Source organism: Sminthopsis crassicaudata, chromosome 2 (genome assembly GCF_048593235.1).
Source record: "Sminthopsis crassicaudata isolate SCR6 chromosome 2, ASM4859323v1, whole genome shotgun sequence".
In the NCBI taxonomy this organism is placed as follows: Eukaryota; Metazoa; Chordata; class Mammalia; order Dasyuromorphia; family Dasyuridae; genus Sminthopsis; species Sminthopsis crassicaudata.
In genome coordinates this window covers 503,454,450-503,472,155 of record NC_133618.1, presented here as the reverse complement: position 1 = coordinate 503,472,155, position 17,706 = coordinate 503,454,450, and the positions used below count along the sequence as shown (strand labels likewise).

The following is a 17,706-nucleotide window of genomic DNA, read 5'->3' as shown; positions in this document are numbered from 1 at the left end:
GAAGCATCTTAGTTTCTAGGGGCTCAATCTTATTTAAAGTTCACAGTGCCCCAGTAATTGTTCCAGTACCTTATGTTTTCTTGTAAATTCAAGCTTAAATGCACTCTTGATTAATCTTAGGAGGAGGGGAACATTCCAGTTACAGAAGTATCTAGCTTCCTGGGAGTTCTCTACATATTTCTCTAATCAATAGAGATTTAGAGCATTTTTTAATATGACTAGAAATGGTTTTGATTTCTTTGTATGAAAATTGTCTATTCATATCCTTTGAAGTATTTAAAAAAAAAAAACAAATATTATTGCAGCATTTATCTGGCTGCATATCAGTACACTTCACTGTCATGTATTAGAACTCAAAAAGAGTTTTCTAAAGAGTAGTGTCAAACTCAAAGAGAAAAAGGCTACTAAACAGTATATAAGGATCCCTATATGCTCTTTTGGTAGAGGAAATTATATATTAACATTGTTTATGTCCTAATGTTTTCTTTTTTTATTTGTTAGTTATTTCCCAATTACATTTTAATCTTGTTAATGCTACTACTCAAAATATTGTGTACCACTGGGTTTATATGTCTGCTCTAGAGAGGTAAAGTGTGGTATAGAGAGTAGATTGTTAAATCTAAAATCAAAAAGACTTGGAAAAACCCTACATTTAGAGGGCAGGGTGATCCAGCCAAGGGGACTTTAGTGGAGGAGTTGTATATGCTAGAGAACCAAGAGCGAACAGAGTCATGAAAAAACAGAGAAGAGAGACTGCAGGAGGGCAGGGCTGTCCAGAGTGTCCAGAAGAGCAGGACTGAGAGCTATAGAAGTTATATGAAGACTGAGAGAAAACCATTAGCAACTAAGAGACCATTGGTAATCTGGGAGGGAACAGTTTCAGTTGAGTGATGAGGGTTGAGAAGTGAAAGGGAGAGAGTAGACATCCTTTCCTAAGACTTTAGCTGTCTGAGGCAGAAAAGACATAGAACCTCATTGCCAAGGATATCACAGGTTGGCATGAAAGTTGTTTTTTTGTTTGTTTGTTTAAGAGATGTGGAAGATCTGAGTTGATACAAAAAAAAAAGTGAAAATTTGAGAAGAAATAGATTGTGGGGCAATGTGCTAGGAAAAAATAGGAATGGGATGGGATTGAAGGAAAGAATAAAGAAAATGAAGCATAATGTAAAAATTTAGAAAAGAATGTAAATGTGTCTGCCCAATATAGAATTGAAATAGGTATTTTAAGTCCAAACTTCCATTTGTGCCAGTGATGAATTCATTATTCCCCAAACTGAATTTTCCAGCCAAGCTGGTTTATTCATTACCTCCCAAGTATACTTTAATCCTTAACTCCAAAGCTTTTCTCATGTAGCTCACTGTATATTTGGCATACCCTATTCCTCTCCAAATCTTGCCTGTCCTTCCAGAGCATTTAGTATCCCATATCTTCTTTGAGACTTCCCTTCCTACTCTAGTCTGTGGTTTTCTCTGTCCTTTAGAGTCCTTTGATCAGGGGTTACTGGAGCCAGTTCAGGTCAGGTAATGCCAGTTAGAAAATTTTCAGTGTGATCATTTACATCTTGGAAATCTGCAAACCCTTCAAATCAAGACTTGATGTATTATTTTGTTAATTGTCTAAATTTAAGAGGGTGATAGGAAAATTTTATTGCAGATGAAACTTTAAAGGGTGTGGGTAGGATTTTGGAGATCTGCTTGTTAAAAATTTATCAATGCACCCCTATCTATAATGCTTATTTTCTGCATTATTCATTTATCAACTTGACACTTCCCATTTTATATTTTAACTGGCATTACCTGACCTGAACTGGCTCTAGTAGCCCCTGATCAAAGGACTCTAAAGGACAGAGAAAACCACAGACTAGAATAGGAAGGGAAGTCTCAAAGAAGATATGGGATACTAAATGCTCTGGAAGGACAGGCAAGATTTGGAGAGGAGTAGGGTATGCCAAGTATACAGTGAGCTACATGAGAAAAGCTTTGGAGTTAAGGATTAAACTATACTTGGGAGGTAATGAATAAACCAGCTTGGCTGGAAAATTCAGTTTGGGGAATAATGAATTCATCATTGGCACAAATGGAGGTTTAGACTTAAAATACCTATTTCAATTCTATACATACAATTCTTAGATCTTTTTCTATTCCATGAATTTTTGTATTATCTTTTTCTATTTGGCCAATGCTGTTTTTCAAGGCATTCTTCTCTTTGAATTTTTGTGCCTCTTTTACCATTTGCCTTAGTCTAGTTTTAAGGAGGTTGTTTTTTTTGTTTTTGTTTTGTTTTTATTCCTTTTTAATGTCTCCTTTACCCCCAAGGTGTTGACTCTTTTTTCATGATATTCTTGCATCACTCTCATTTCTCTTACCAATTTTTCCTCTACTTCTGTTACTTGATTTTTTTAAAATCAGTTTTAAGCTCTTCCATGATCTGAGAACAATTTATATTTCTCTTTGAAGATTTGGATGGCAGTTTTGACTTTGTTGTCTTCTTCTGAGTTTGTGTTTTGATCTTCCCTGTCTCCATAGTAACTATATAATTAGGATTTTTTTTCTACTCTTTGTTCATTTTTCCAACCTATTTCTTAGCTTAATTTTAACTCTATGCTAAAGTGAAGCTGTCTGTCTCAGACAACTCAGAGGACATAGTCACAAACTTCAGGGTTTTGTGCAGCTGTTTTAAGAGAGAAATATGGAGACGTGTAAGTTTTCATTTCTTCTAAGGAGTATGATCTAGGAAAAGGTTTGTTTTTTTTTTTTTTTAATTTTATAATTATAAATTTTTTTGACAGTATATATGCATGAGTAATTTTTTTTTAATAACATTGTCCCTTGTAATCATTTTTCCAAATTATCCCCTTCCTCCCTCTACTCCCTCCTCTAGATGACAGGCAATCCCATACATTTTACATGTGTTACAATATAACCTAGATACAATATATGTGTATAAATACCATTTTCTTGTTGCACGTTAAGTATTAGATTCCAAAGGTATAAGTAACCTGGGTAGATAGACAGTAGTGCTAACAATTTACATTCACTTCCCAGTGTTCCTTCTCTGGGTGTAGTTGTTTCTGTCCATCATTGATCAACTGGAAGTGAGTTGGATCTTCTTTATGTTGAAGATTTCCACTTCCATCAGAATACATCTTCATACAACATTGAAGTGTACAGCGATCTTCTGGTTCTGTTCATTTCACTCAGCATCAGTTGATGTAAGTCTTTCCAAACCTCTTTGTATTCGTCCTGCTGGTCATTTCTTACAGAGCAGTAATAAGGAAAAGATATTTTACTAATCTCCTGATTTGGGCTCTGGTCTGTGAGTGACCACAAGCACTCTTTTCCACCCTGGAAACTGTGACCAGTGTTCCAGTTCTCCTGCAGCCCTAACCTCTGGTATACTTGTACATCTCCTTGACCTGGGTCTTAAACCCAGGATTGCAACCTAGTATAGGTAGTGTCTTAACCCAGTGCCAGTAAAGGGACTCATATTCCTGTTGCAATGTGTAGATAGATTAGAATTGGTGAGTAAGCTTTGTAGTGTTCAGTAAATTGTCTTTACCATGAATCATAATTTCAATAATATTAAGTAGAAAATAAAGTTTCAATGGGTTTTGATCTTAAGTTGTAACCTTTGACATGAAAATATTTGGGCTTACAAGTTTGTTTTTTAAATGCTTTCTTGGTCCTCTTTGGGTTTTGGGGTTTTTTTTTTACAATCACTTCTCAATAAATCATACATATATCCCTAAAAGATATCTTCTCTTAAAAAATAGCAGTTAAGGAAAACTATCTAATAATAGCAACCAACTTGTGCAACATTCCACACCTATAGGACAATATCTTTCAACACAGAAGAAATGCATTCTAGTACCAGTCATCTGGAACTCACGCTGGTCATTGTATTTGATCTGAATTCTGTGGTACCTTCGTTTATGGTCACTGTGTCCATTGTTTCAACTCTGTACTACTTCTGCCTCTGTTCATACTTGTCCTCCCATGTTTTGCTGATTCCATTATATTCGTGTCACCATTTGTTCAGATATCTCCTAACCAGTATGTATCTAAATTTTATTTTAAGTTTTTTCTACTACCAAAAGTACTGCTTTGAATATTTTTATAAAAACAAGGCCTTTCTTTGGGTTAAAAGTCTAGTCATTGGTTTTCTAAGTCAAAAAGTATGACTATCCAACTTACCTTTTTTTTTTTTTTTTCTTTTTTCTTTCTGAGATAATTGGGATCAAGTGTCTTGCTCAGGGTTACACAACTAGAAAGTACTAAGTGTCTGAGCCCAGATTTGAACTCAGATCCTTCTGACTTCAGGGGTGGTACTCTATCTACTGCACTACCTAGCTGCTCCCCCAATTTACTTTTTACACCCAATTACAAATGTTTTTCCAGAATTGTTAGACAAATTCTTGGCTTTCCATTAGTGTAAAAATGTTCCCTTTTCACAGCTTCTTTAACATTGACTATTTCCATCTTTTATCATTTTTGTCAACTTGACAGGTATGAGATAATATTTCAAAATGGTTTTATTTGCATTTCTCTTAATATTTAATCATTTGGAACATTTTCCACACAAATGTTGATAATTTGCATGTATTATTTTAAAAACTGCCCATGGGCTTTGACCACTTACCAATAGGGAAGTGAATCTTGATCGTTTGTGTCAGTTTCTTAGAGAATTTGAATGTCAGAGATTTTGGGTGAATTTGTCAGAGATATTGGATGCAATGATTTTTGGAGGAGTCCCATCTATGGTTTCTCTGATTCTAGCTACATGGGTTTTTATACAAAATCTTTTAATTTGTAAATAATTGAAATCAACAACTTTATTTTGTCCTTGGTAATATCCTCATCTTTGTCTGGTTATGACCCTAACCACAGTTTTGAAAAAACCTTTCATTCTTCTCTAATTTTTTAAATTGTGTGAATTGTTGGATTTAATCTCTTCTCCATTAGGAATTAATTTTGGTGCACTGCATGCAATATTGATCTTAACCAGACGTTCTTAATTTTTTTAAATCATGACTTTTTTGACTCCTGTGGTAATTTGGTAAAGTCTAAATCTTTTCAGAACACTATTTTTAAATGTATTTTCTAGTTTTTTTCATAAGTTACTGAATTCTTCCTCCAAGACTTTGTGTTCTTGGATTTCTCAAATGCTAAGCTACTATTTCCTAGGCTGGCTCTTATAATTTGACAAATCTGCTTTATTGTTTTTTTGAGGGACTATTGTTTGGTTGATAAATGACTTGAAATACAACAGATTTTATTAACACATACCTTTGATTTCCTCTCAGGTTATATCAAACAAATGTACAAGAAGCTAATGAAATTAATTGGGAGCATCTTGCTGGTGCCATTGGGTAAGAACATTTCTTTGATGGTAGGCTAATCAGAAGGATTCAGTCTAAAGAGGTGGCTTGTAAATTTTTAGGAACAATGTAAAACTAACACTTGAGATTTTTAGGGAAGTGTTGGTAAATTTACTTTATTCGCAAAAAGAATCATATGAAAAAAGAAAAAAAGGATTTATATAATACCTAAACAGTAAGATATGAGTGAATTTTTATTTTGGTTGCCTCCTTGACAATGAACATTTTTCACTTTTCCTTTGTATGATTGACCATAATATCAACCACATTATACTTTAGTCAGACGTGTAAGGCCTTTAATTTTTCTTTTCAAATGAACAATCTGCTTTTTCTATCATCTTAAACTATATTACAAACATATATACTCAAACAAAACTAATTGGCTGTACTCAGGTTAAACTAGTATGTCAAATGGGTTTTTGGAGATCTGGTTGTTAAATACTTAGCATTCCCAAACTGCCTAAAGTTTATTTTCCTCACTATTCAGAGGCAGCATGATTGGTCAATAACAATATATAAGAATAAAAGAGAAAAGTGATCTCTTTCATTATGTTTCTGTGTATTTATTATTCACAGTGAAAATATTTACCAGATTCTTGTTTTATTGTTGCAAAACAAATTTAGAATTCATAAACTTACATTTATGCTAAATACACACAAAGCACTTTTAAAATATTTATCTATTTGTTTTGGTAGTGCTGTATGACATCCATATTGGCAAAATAGCCTTCGTTAACCTATTTAGTTCGTATGATTTTCTTCTTAAAGGCTTCCTAATAGAAAAGAAGCAATAAACTGGGAAAACATTTTTACAGTCAAAGGTTCAGATAAAGGCCTCATTTCCAATATATAGAGAGAATTGACTCTAATTTATAAGAAATCAAGCCATTCTCCAATTGATAAATGGTCGAAGGATGTGAACAGACAATTCTCAGACAAAGAAATTGAAATTATTTCTAGCCATATGAAAAGATGCTCCAAGTCATTATTAATCAGAGAAATGCAAATTAAGACAACTCTGAGATACCACTACACACCGTCAGATTGGCTAGAATGACAGGGAAAGATAAAGCCGAATGTTGGAGGGGATGTGGCAAAACTGGGACACTGATACATTGTTGGTGGAGTTGTGAATACATCCAGCCATTCTGGAGAGCAATTTGGAACTACGCTCAAAAAGTTATCAAACTGTGCATACCCTTTGACCCAGCAGTGTTACTACTGGGCTTATATCCCAAAGAGATCTTAAAGAAGGGAAAGGGACCTGTATGTGCAAGAATATTTGTGGCAGCCCTTTTTTGTAGTGGCTAGAAACTAGAAAATGAATGGATGCCCATCAATTGGAGAATGACTGAGTAAATTGTGGTATATGAATGTTATGGAATATTTTTGTTCTGTAAAAAATGACCAGCAGGATGAATACAGAGAGTCTTGGAGAGACTTACATGAACTGATGCTGAGTGAAAGGAGCAGGACCAGGAGATCATTATAATAACAAATACTATATGATGATCAATTCTGATGGGCGTGCCCATCTTCAACAAGGAGATGAACCAAATCAGTTCCAATAGAGCAGTAATGAATTGAACCAGCCACACCCAGTGAAAAAACTCTGGGAGATGACTATGAACCACTACATAGAATTCCCAATCCCTCTGTTTTAGTCCTCTTGCATTTTTTATTTCCTTCACAGGCTAATTGTACACTATTTCAAAGTCCGATTCTTCTTGTGCAGCAAAATAACTGTTTGGACATGTATATGTATATTGTATTTAATTTATACTCTAACATATTTAACATGTATTGGCCAACCTGCCATCTGAAGGGGAGAGGGTGGACCAGATAGGGGGAAGGAGGGGAAAAGTTGGAACAAAAGGTTTTGCAATTGTCAGTGCTGAAAAATTACCCATGCATATATCTTATAAATATAAAGCTATTTAAAAAAAAAAAAAAAAAGACTTCCTAATTAGCACCAGCCCTGAAGTCGGGAGGATCTGAGTTCAAATCTAATCTTAGCCACTTAACATTTCCTGGCTGTGTGGGCATGTCACTTAACCCCAATTGCCTCAGCAAAAAAAAAAAAAAAAAGACTTCATAATCCCTGTTTCACTTTTGACATTAGAATCAATTTTCCTGTTGGAAGAGTCAGCAGCAGCCATCTAGTCTGATTCTAAAAGCAACCACTCTGAGTAGGGGCTTTTTGTCCACCTGTTAGCCCTAATGTGGTCTCTTATTAACTTCTATTCATTGCTCCTAGATTTGCTCTTTGCCTCCATAGCACAAGTTTCCTCTTCCATAGGATTAGCCTTGGATTACATGAGGATAGCTATTGCATTTATCTTGAATCTTCTCTTCTCATTTTGTAAATGAGAATCCTCCTTTCTTCATCCATTTCTCAGATGACATATCTTCATTACTCTCCTACAGACTTTTTTACTTTGCCATAACAATCTTCTCTCCCTAGAAGTTTATTTTATCCCTAGATCCTGAAATGTGCAATAGAAATCTGAGAGACAATAAACTCCAGGGGTGGCTTTACCTATAGGATAAAATATAAAATCCTCTCTTTAACTTCTAAAGACCTCACAACTTGGCCCCAGTCTTTCATATCCAACCTCTTTTCTCCCCTTCCCATAGCCTATGAGACAAACCAAAATCTCCTCCTCACTAATCCTCACAAAACTCCATATCCTATCTCCATACCTTTGTCTTAGTCTTTCCCCTCACCAAAACTGTCCTCCTCTTCTTATCACTTCTTAAAGTCTCTGATATTCAAATTTTCAGAAGTTCAACTTGTGCCTTTTACAGGAAATATTTATAAATGGCTGTCTCCCTTTCTTAGTTTTAAGCTTCTTAAGTGTACAGACTCTTGTATTCCCAGCTCCTAGTTGCTGGCACATAGTAGGTATTTATAAATGCTTGTGTGATTTGTTAATTACAACTGAGAAAATGTCAAATAAGCTGAAAATCTTGAAAAGTAATTTTTTTAAAAATAAGGTGTGAACCTTCTAAAATGAAAAATTAAATCTTGCTGTACATTCTCAAGAATATTACATGGGTACTGCTGTTTTATTCCTGGATTCAGCATCTTCTTAGCTGTGAAACTTTTAGAGCAAATCTTGGATTCTCAGGCAATAGGAGCCATAAAGGTCATCAAGTTCAATTCCCTCCTTTTATAGAAAAGGAAGTTGAGATCTAAACAGGTTCTCTGGGCCTCTTATCTTTAAAATTGAGCGAACTTGATTAGATGATGTCGAAGGACCTATTTCATCTTTATTTTCATGGGAGAGGAAAAAAAGGAAAAGAAATTCTGTTTCCCTAACAAGTTTAAATTCAGGTGCACACTATATTCAGTGCTTTTATTTTTATTTTTTTTCTGACTGTGAAGGACTTTATTACTTTTGTTAATAGTAGCTTTTATTTTTCAAAATACATGCACAGATAGTTTTCAACATTCACCCTTACAAAACCTTTTGTTCCATATTTTCCTCTCTCCTCTAGACACCAAGCAATACAAAATAGGTTAAACACGTGCAATTCTTTTAAACATATTTCCACATTTATCATGCTGATGCTTTTATTTATAAGCAAAAGAATAGTGGTTTCTGATGTGTTTTCTTTTAAAAAAATCCATTTCCAGCCATTGTAATTAGGTATTGGTAGTAATAATTTTATAGGTAACTAAACTAGGTGGTGGCTAGGTGGATAGAACACTGGATTTCTAATCAGGAAGACACATCATGTATTGAAATGTGGCCTCAAACACTTATTAACTATGTGATCCTGGGCAGTCACTTAATCCTGTTTGTCTCAGTTTCTCATCCATAAAATGATCTGGAGAAGGAAATGGCAAACCATTCCAGTATCTTTGCCAAAGAATACCTCAATGCTGAAACAATATTAATAGTGATGCTAATAATAAACTTTGTTTTTCATAATATTGAATTTCTGAGTTGATAAATGCTGAATATAAATATATTTATTCTTTTGGGATTTTATTTTGTTTTTTGTTTTAGAGATGTTCCTCCATCCTATGTACAATCTAAATTTTACAAACTGAAAGCTACCTGTGTTCCTCTTTGGCAGAAGAAAACCTTCCCAGGTCAGTAGTCTTTAATTGGGCAATGTTACTTCCCTTTGTTGCCAGGGATATTTGGCTTAGATCAGTGATTCTTAGCTTTTGATCTATGGACCCAGACTTCAAATTCATATCAAGCATTTCTACTTGTTCTCCATTTGACTCCATAAAATGTGCAACATGAAAAATGGGGTTTGTGTTGAGAGTTTTATATAATCATTCATTTATGCTAATAGAAAAAATCGCAACCACAATTTACATTGTTAGCATGGCATGGCATCATAGGTATGTTACAAAGTAGTTTCAAATCTCAACATAAATTTTTGGGGTCACAATATATCAATACATCCCATGAATTTATAAATGTGGGGGCTCCTTCTAATGGTCCAGATTTCAACCTATCCATGCTTGTTCTTAATGTGTGAGTTTTTTTCTTCTTTAAATGCCCCATAGAGGGCATTTACCCAACATGCTGGAGAGCTTTCATTGTATTTTGAGTTTTTTAGATAATAAAGCAGCTTTTTGTCTATCTAGATAATCTATATATCTTCAGTGAGGTTTTTTATGACAATTCTTGAATGCAAATCATTTAGCTTGCTACAGATTAACTATACCCACGAGGTATTTTTTTGTGCTCTTCCTAGTTTTTGACTAGGAAAACATTGTACGTGTTAAGAGCAATAATAATCAACTGTGAAAGAATTAGCTACTGTGATCAATACCAATCAATGACTATTAAAAATGCTATTTGCCTCCAGAGAGAGAATTGATGAACTGTTGAATACAGATCAAAGCTTATTTTTTCATTTTTTGTTTGCAGCGTGACTAGCATAGAAATATATTTGGCATGACTTCATGTGTATATTAGGCATCATTTCTTGCTTTCTCAGTGAGTAGAAGAGGGGATAAAGAGGAGAGAATTTAGACCTAAAAATTAAAAATAAAGTAACAATTTGAGAGGAAAAAAAAAAAACACAGGACAAGGAAAATAAAAATTTCTGTTGATTAATTATGCTTAATATAAAGAAATAGGGATTGTAGATGTTTCCCTGGGAGAACCCTAATAAGTATCAAAAGGCACACAGGAACAGACACTTTTAGAATTCATAAGTATTATAGGCATCATCCGGTCTAGTCACCACCAAATATAGCATCCAAATGTAGCATGACAGCCATCATGCCTCTGAATACTATTGCTTGATAAAGCAGGCAGTTTGTCAAATTGTTGGATAACTCCAATCAGCTTCGATGACTTTCTGTGATTTGACTTTTAGGATGTTTCCTTAAGAATTGTTCTTAATTTGGCCTTTTTGGAATGAGACAAAAGTCAATTCCCTTTTCCGTGTAAAATTCCTTTTTAATAATATATGGCAAGCATCATGCATCCCTTAATTCCTCCATTATTATTTTAGGTAAATATCCTCTCTTCTCCCCCCAAAAAGATTAACTTAATTGGTCTGTAGTTTAGAGACTCTACTTCATGCCCCATTTGAAAATAGAAGAGAATTTGCCTATTTTCAAACTGTTTACACATTTCTTTTACTCCAAAATTTGTCAAAGATCACATCTGTAAGTTCTAGCGTGCTGAGGTGTGGTTTGGTTGGGACTACAGACTTGGGATCCTTTAAATTTATAAATAGTGTTCTCACTAACTTATAAGTAGAATATGTGACCTTTATATTAAAGCTCCCACTATCACCATTATTATTCAATATTGTATTAGAAACGCTAGCCTCTGCAATAAGAGTCAAGAAAGAGGTTAAAGGAATTAGAGTAGGTAATGAGAAAACCAAACTATCAATTCTTTGCTATTATTAAAAGAACTGACAGGGGCAGGTAGGTGGTGCAGTGGATAGAGCACTAACCCTGAAGTCAGGAGGACCTGAGTTCAAATCTAGTCTCAGACACCTAATACTCCCTAGCTGTGTGACTCTGGAGAAGTCTGTCTGTCTGTCTATCTAATCAGAGAGAGAAGAGAGAGAGAGGTGTCCTTTATCTTTTTCTTTGATCTCCTTTGGGATACAGCAGTGGTATTTCTGGGTCAAAGGGGCTATACAGTTTTGGACCTATTTCCAGAGTGTTCTCCTGAATGTTGCACTACTTCCCTACTACACTGGCTCATTATTCATTAACATAACTATTTTCTTTTATCCTCCAGCATTTTTCATTTTTGGTAGGTATGAGGTGGTAGCTCAGAGTTGTAAGGCAAAGTTTTGCCTTTTTCTAATCAATATTGTAGAACAACTTTTCATGTAACTTTTAATTTCTTCTAAAAACTTTTTTTTTACCCCATTTATCAATTGAGGAATTTCTCTGAGATTCTACTAAAAACTATTAGAAATGTCACAACTTTAGCAAAGTTGCAGGATACAAAATAAATCCACTTAAATCCTCAGCATTTTTATACATCACCAACAAAATCCAACAGCAAGAGATACAAAGAGAATTTCCATTCAAAATAACTGTCGAGAGTATAAAATATTTGGGAATCTATCTGCCAAAGGAAACTCAGGAATTATATGAGCAAAATTACAAAACACTTTCCACACAAAAGTCAGATTTAATTAATTGGAAAAATATTAAGTGCTCTTGGAGAGGCCAAGCGAATATAATAAAGATGGTAATACTCCCTAATCTATTTAGTGCCATACCAATAAGACTCCCAAGAAACTATTTTAACGACCTAGAAAAAATAACAACAAAATTCATATGGAAGGACAAAAGGTTGAGAATTTCAAGGGAAGTAATGAAAAAAAAAAATCTAATGAAGGTGGCCTAGCTGTACCTGATATAAAACTACATTATAAAGTAGCAGTTACTGAAACCATTTGGTAAGAATTGGCTAAGAAATACATTAGTTGATCAATGGAATAGGTTAGGTTCACAAGATAAAATAGTCAATAACTATAGCAATCTAGTGTTTGACAAATCCAAAGATTCTAACTTTTGGAATAAGAATTTACTATTTGACAAAAACTGTTGGGAAAACTGGAAATTAGTATGGCAGAAATTAGGTATGGACCCACACTTAACACCATATACCACAATAAGATCAAAATGGGTCTATGATTTAGGCATAAAGAACGAGATCATAAATAAATTCGAAGAACATAGGATAGTTTACCCCTCAGACTTGTAGAGGAAGAAGGAATTTGTGACCAAAGAAGAACTAGAGCTCATTATTGATCATAAAATAGAAAATTTTGATTACATCAAATTAAAAAGCCTTTGTATAAACAAAATTAATGCAAACAAAATTAGAAGGGAAGCAACAAACTGGGGAAACAGTTAAAGGTTCTGATAAAGGCCTCATTTCCAAAATATATAGAAAATTGACTCTAATTTATAAAAAAATCAAGCCATTCTCCAACTAATAAGTGGTCAAAGGATATGAACAGACAATTTTCAGATGATGAAATTGAAACTATTTCCACTCATATGAAAGAGTGTTCCAAATCACTATTGATCAGAGAAATGCAAATTAAGACAACTCTGAGATACCACTACACACCTGTCAGATTGGCTAAGATGACAGGAAAAAATAATGATGAACGTTGGAAAACTGGGACATTGATGCATTGTTGGTGGAGTTGTGAACGAATCCAACCATTCTGGAGAGCAATCTGGAATTATGCCCCAAAAGTTATCAAACTGTGCATACCCTTTGATCCAGCAGTGCTACTACTGGGCTTATATCCCAAAGAAATACTAAAGATGAGAAAGGGACCTGTATGTGCCAAAATGTTTGTGGCAGCCCTTTTTGTAATGGCTAGAAACTGGAAATTGAATGGATGCCCATCAATTGGAGAATGGGTGGGTAAATTGTGGTATATGAATGTTATGGAATATTATTGCTTTGTAAGAAATGACCAATAGGATGAATACAGAGAGGCTTGGAGAGACTTACATGAACTGATGCTAAGTGAAATGAGCAGAACCAGGAGATCATTATACACTTCAACAATGATACTGTATGAGGATGTATTCTGATGGAAGTGGATATCTTCAACAAAGAGAAGATCTAATTCAGTTCCAATTGATAAAATGATGGATAGAATCAGCTACACCCAGAGAAGAAACACTGTTAAATGAGTGTAAACTATTTGCATTTTTGCTTTTCTTCCCAGGTTATTTTTACCTTCTAAATCCAATTCTCCCTGTGCGACAAGAGAACTGTTCAGTTCTGCACACATATATTGTATCTAGGATATACTATAACATAATTAACATGTATAAGACTGCTTGTCATGTAGCGGAGGGGGTGGAGGGAGGGAAGGGAAAAGTCAGAACAGAAGTGAGTGTAAGCGATCATGTTGTAAAAAATTACCCAGGCATATGTTATGCCAATAAAAAGTTATAATAAAAAAAGAAAAATATTAAAGCTCATACTAAAAATTAATAAAATAGAAGAAAGCAAATTGCACATACTTCTCCCTGCTATGGGTAGAATATATGTTTTTAACCAAATAAGAAATAGAGGTAATTACAGAAGATAAAATGAATAACTGTGATTATATGAAACTTAAGATTCTAAAAACCATTTTATAAGATAAAAACAAATTAGAAATCAAGTAATGCTCTTTGTATGTTACTGTCCAGCTGTGCCCAGTGATTCTTGTTCTTCCTGATATGAACTACTTGATGAAAAGAAGATTCAGAAATCATTTCTTCTAAATTAATTTAACCTCCATCTTCTCTTACCCTATCAGTGCTCTTCCCTTTATGAAGTTAATCTTACTTTTTTTTTTTTTTAAATTTTTATGAATATTTTTTATTTTTTAACATTCTCACTTCCTTTGTATCATTTCCTCTGGAAGGACATCACATACAATAAATGGCTTTTTTAAAATTTATTTTTAATATACATTGCTTTATGAATATGTTGGGAGAGAAAAATTAAACCAAATGGAAAAACTATGCGGGGGGGAAAGGAAGTGAATATAGCATCTTTGCCTATATCTACTTTGTTTCCTATTCTTTGCTATGAAAAAAAATTACTGCTGGATATATATGAGAGAAGTAGACTCCTTGGAGGGTAAACCCAGTAATGATCAAAAAGTATGGACATATTAGTCATTTTGTTTGCAGAATTCCAGATTACTTTTCAAAACAGTTGTACTCATTCACAACTGCACTTGCAATGCATTTTTTTGTGCCTGTATTCTCACAATCCCTCCATATCAACTTGCCATGTTCTTGTCATTTTTGCCACTTTTCTGGGTGAGAAGTAAAACATCAAGATTGTTTTGATTTGTATTTCTCTAATAAGTAAGTAGAGTTTTCTTTTATTGACTTAATAGTTGTCAGTTCTTTTGTTGATAAGTATTTGTTAATATCTTTTGACTATTTTCCGTTGAGATATGACTGGTTTCTTTATAATACTAATAGTTTTGAGAAGTGATTATAAAGTAATACATTTGATTTTAAATGAAAATACTTAGATAGCTAAATGAATATTTTCTTTCAGAATTGTCACTTGGAAACACTTCTCTCATTTTTTCCAGTGATATTGCTCTCCCTCAGATTATTTTTAGGATTCTTCTTTTGCAAGTATATTCATGTTTGTCCTTATTTATGACAAACTTTCATGCTTTGAGAATAAGTTTGGTTTTTGGAATTGACAAAAAAGTATTATGAGCCAAGCTGGCTAGTAACTGGCTTTTGTTTTTAAAAAAAAAAAAAAAAAAGTGACTATAGAAAAATAATACTGATTTTCTCATCTGGTAACTTAGAAGGTTACAACAGTGGTTTGAACAGAACAGAATCAGAATGATTCCAAAAACTATGGTTTTCAAGTGTAACTGTTTTGAAGAATAACATTCATTTCAACACATGGGCTGGAATGGAATGTTTGTTATAAAAATCAGCCATATTATTTTATGGTCACGTCCTATGAATATCACTGCTATGAGAGAATAGTGCTTGGACAACAAGACTCATTGCTTGTGTATTTTGGTTATGTTTGAAAATGAATCACTGGGGGCAGCCCAGGTGGTGAAGTGAATAGAGCACTCACCCTGAATTCAGGAAGACCTGAGTTCAAATATGATTTCACACACTTAACACTTCCTAGTTGTGTGACCCTGGGCAAGTCACTTAATCCCAATTGCCTCACCAAACAAAACAAAAAACAAGAAAATCAATCACTGATTTTTTTAGTCAAATCACCTCGTACAGTATTGATTTAACATGAATTCATTATAATATTTTAATTGCTTCACTAATATCTCATTAAATATAGTATTTAACTATTAAAAGATAGAGGGGAAGGACTTCAGTATGCTAAGTGTATTCCATTTTGAGTCATGACCCAGATTGAAAACCCTTATCTGCTATTGAACACCTGTGTGTCCTTGGAAACTTGGGACTTCTGAGGTACTTTCCAACTCTAAAGGTCTCAATCAGAATTTGTAGTTTTATGAAAAATATAGGCATAAACAAGAATTACAACAGGATAAGAAAGTACGGAGGAGTTTCTACTGAAGGGAGTCAGCAATTTTAGTATACTGTAAACTATATCCAGAGTGATTTGGATTCAAAGTCTCTTAGTTTTTGGTTCTTTGCACCATTTTGAACCTAGAAATGCTGATATCCCTTTGAATTTAATATAAAATTAACTTGGAATTAGAAACTTTCACAAAATACAAATAATATCCAGCATTTGTGTAGTAATTTCAGATTTACAAAACACTTCGCAAGTAATATCTCATTTTATCCTCATAGCAACACTGAGAGATAGGTCTACTATTATCCCCATTTTACAAATTAGGAAACTGAGGCAGGTAGGGATTAAAGGATTACATGACTAAATTTTAAATTGTTTCCTTTTTAGAAATCATAGACTACCTCTATGAAATCAGCCGTCCATTACTGGAACAAAGGTTAAAAAGGAAGCTGAAGAAGGAAGGCACAACTGTCCAGGAGCCGGAAGTGCCAAAACAGTCCTTTCGATTCAAGGACATTTTTTTTTGTGAAAGTGACGACAGTGAAGAAGAAGATAGAGAAGAAAGCAGTTAAAGTGGGATCACCCACAAGTTCCATTTTTTTATCTTTTTAATTTATTGCACTGCTAATGAATAATGACAGGGAAAAGTTGGAGGGTTATGTTATTTAGTTCTGTCTTAATTTGCAGTCATTAGAATTTTCACGTGGAAGAGATACTAAAAGTGTCTTCTAACCCTCTTATTTTATAAGTAGAGAAACTGAGTTCCCAAGAGGTAAGAAGAAATATTGAGGCAATGTAATACATTTAGGAGAAAAAAATATTTACTAGCTATGTAAGTAGGCTCAGTTTCCTCATATATAAAATGAGAATAAGAATACTTGTACTCCCCATTACCCTGGTTTTTATAGAGAAAGTACTTTGTAAAATTATCAATAATTATATAAAAATGTTTTTTTTAATTATTCTTTGGTGTCTTCATTTTATTCTGATAAAGTGACTTTTTACCAAAAAAAAAAAAAACAAACAAACTTGTATTTTAGATTATTAAATAGTTTTTGATATATTTGTATCTTAACTTACTATGAAAATACTATTTGTATTGTGTTAAGTTTGATATTCTTGACAAATGAAATGTGACCAATTTCTACTGCTATTTGAATTAATCAATATCTTCATTTTCTTTTTAAATGTACATTTCTTTATAGTCAATGAAACTAGTATAAAATCTATTAGATGAAGGTTTTTTATCTTGTAATGAATGTGCCTGTATGCTTGATATAAGGAGTGGAAATTATGAATATAAAATAGGGTTCATATATATATATATATATATATATATATATATATATATATGTCTCTGTGTGTATATCATGTATATATGCACATATACATCCTTGAAGAGTAGTGATTTAAATATTTGGAAAGGATTTTAGTAGCCATTTAATCCAATTCATACATTTCCCCACCAGGGTGACTGCAAGGGAATAGCCAGCCACAAAGGCCCTTTCCCCCAATCATCCTTTCAATGCTCTCTCTATCCCTTTTTTACCTTACAGGTGAAATCCCCAAATCCCAATCTCTCTCTCTATTACTTATGCCTACTACTTGGTTTCTGTGACTGCTCATACTGGACACCATGTGACTTATCAACTGTAATCCTTCTGGATAAGAATGAAAAGTGCCAGACTATTCTCTGTGATCTGCCACTTATCATTTGGACAGACTGAATTGTGTGCAGTGGGGAATAATATATAATATAATAAAGTTGGAAAATTGGATTGGAACCAGGTGGCGAAAGGTGATTA

The 17,706-nt window shown here is 33.7% G+C and overlaps 1 protein-coding gene and 1 long non-coding RNA gene across 9 annotated transcripts in view; one reads left to right on the top strand and one right to left on the bottom strand.

The window, feature by feature from the left end:
* The window catches only part of TTF1 (transcription termination factor 1), a 44,325-nt gene extending 27,462 nt beyond the window's left edge, over positions 1–16,863 (top strand). For all 7 annotated transcript variants that reach the window (XR_012486894.1, XM_074293942.1, XM_074293945.1 and 4 more), the window contains 3 exons: positions 5,304–5,369; positions 9,395–9,480; positions 16,289–16,863. Coding sequence is in view for 6 of the 7 variants with exons in the window: in XM_074293942.1 (XP_074150043.1) it covers positions 5,304–5,369; positions 9,395–9,480; positions 16,289–16,473 (337 nt within the window). In the remaining variant the exon portion in view is untranslated. The remainder of the gene's footprint in view (positions 1–5,303; positions 5,370–9,394; positions 9,481–16,288) is intronic.
* LOC141557770 (uncharacterized) overlaps positions 1–17,706 on the bottom strand; it is a 57,088-nt gene that overhangs the window by 13,105 nt on the left and 26,277 nt on the right. The window lies entirely within an intron of this gene.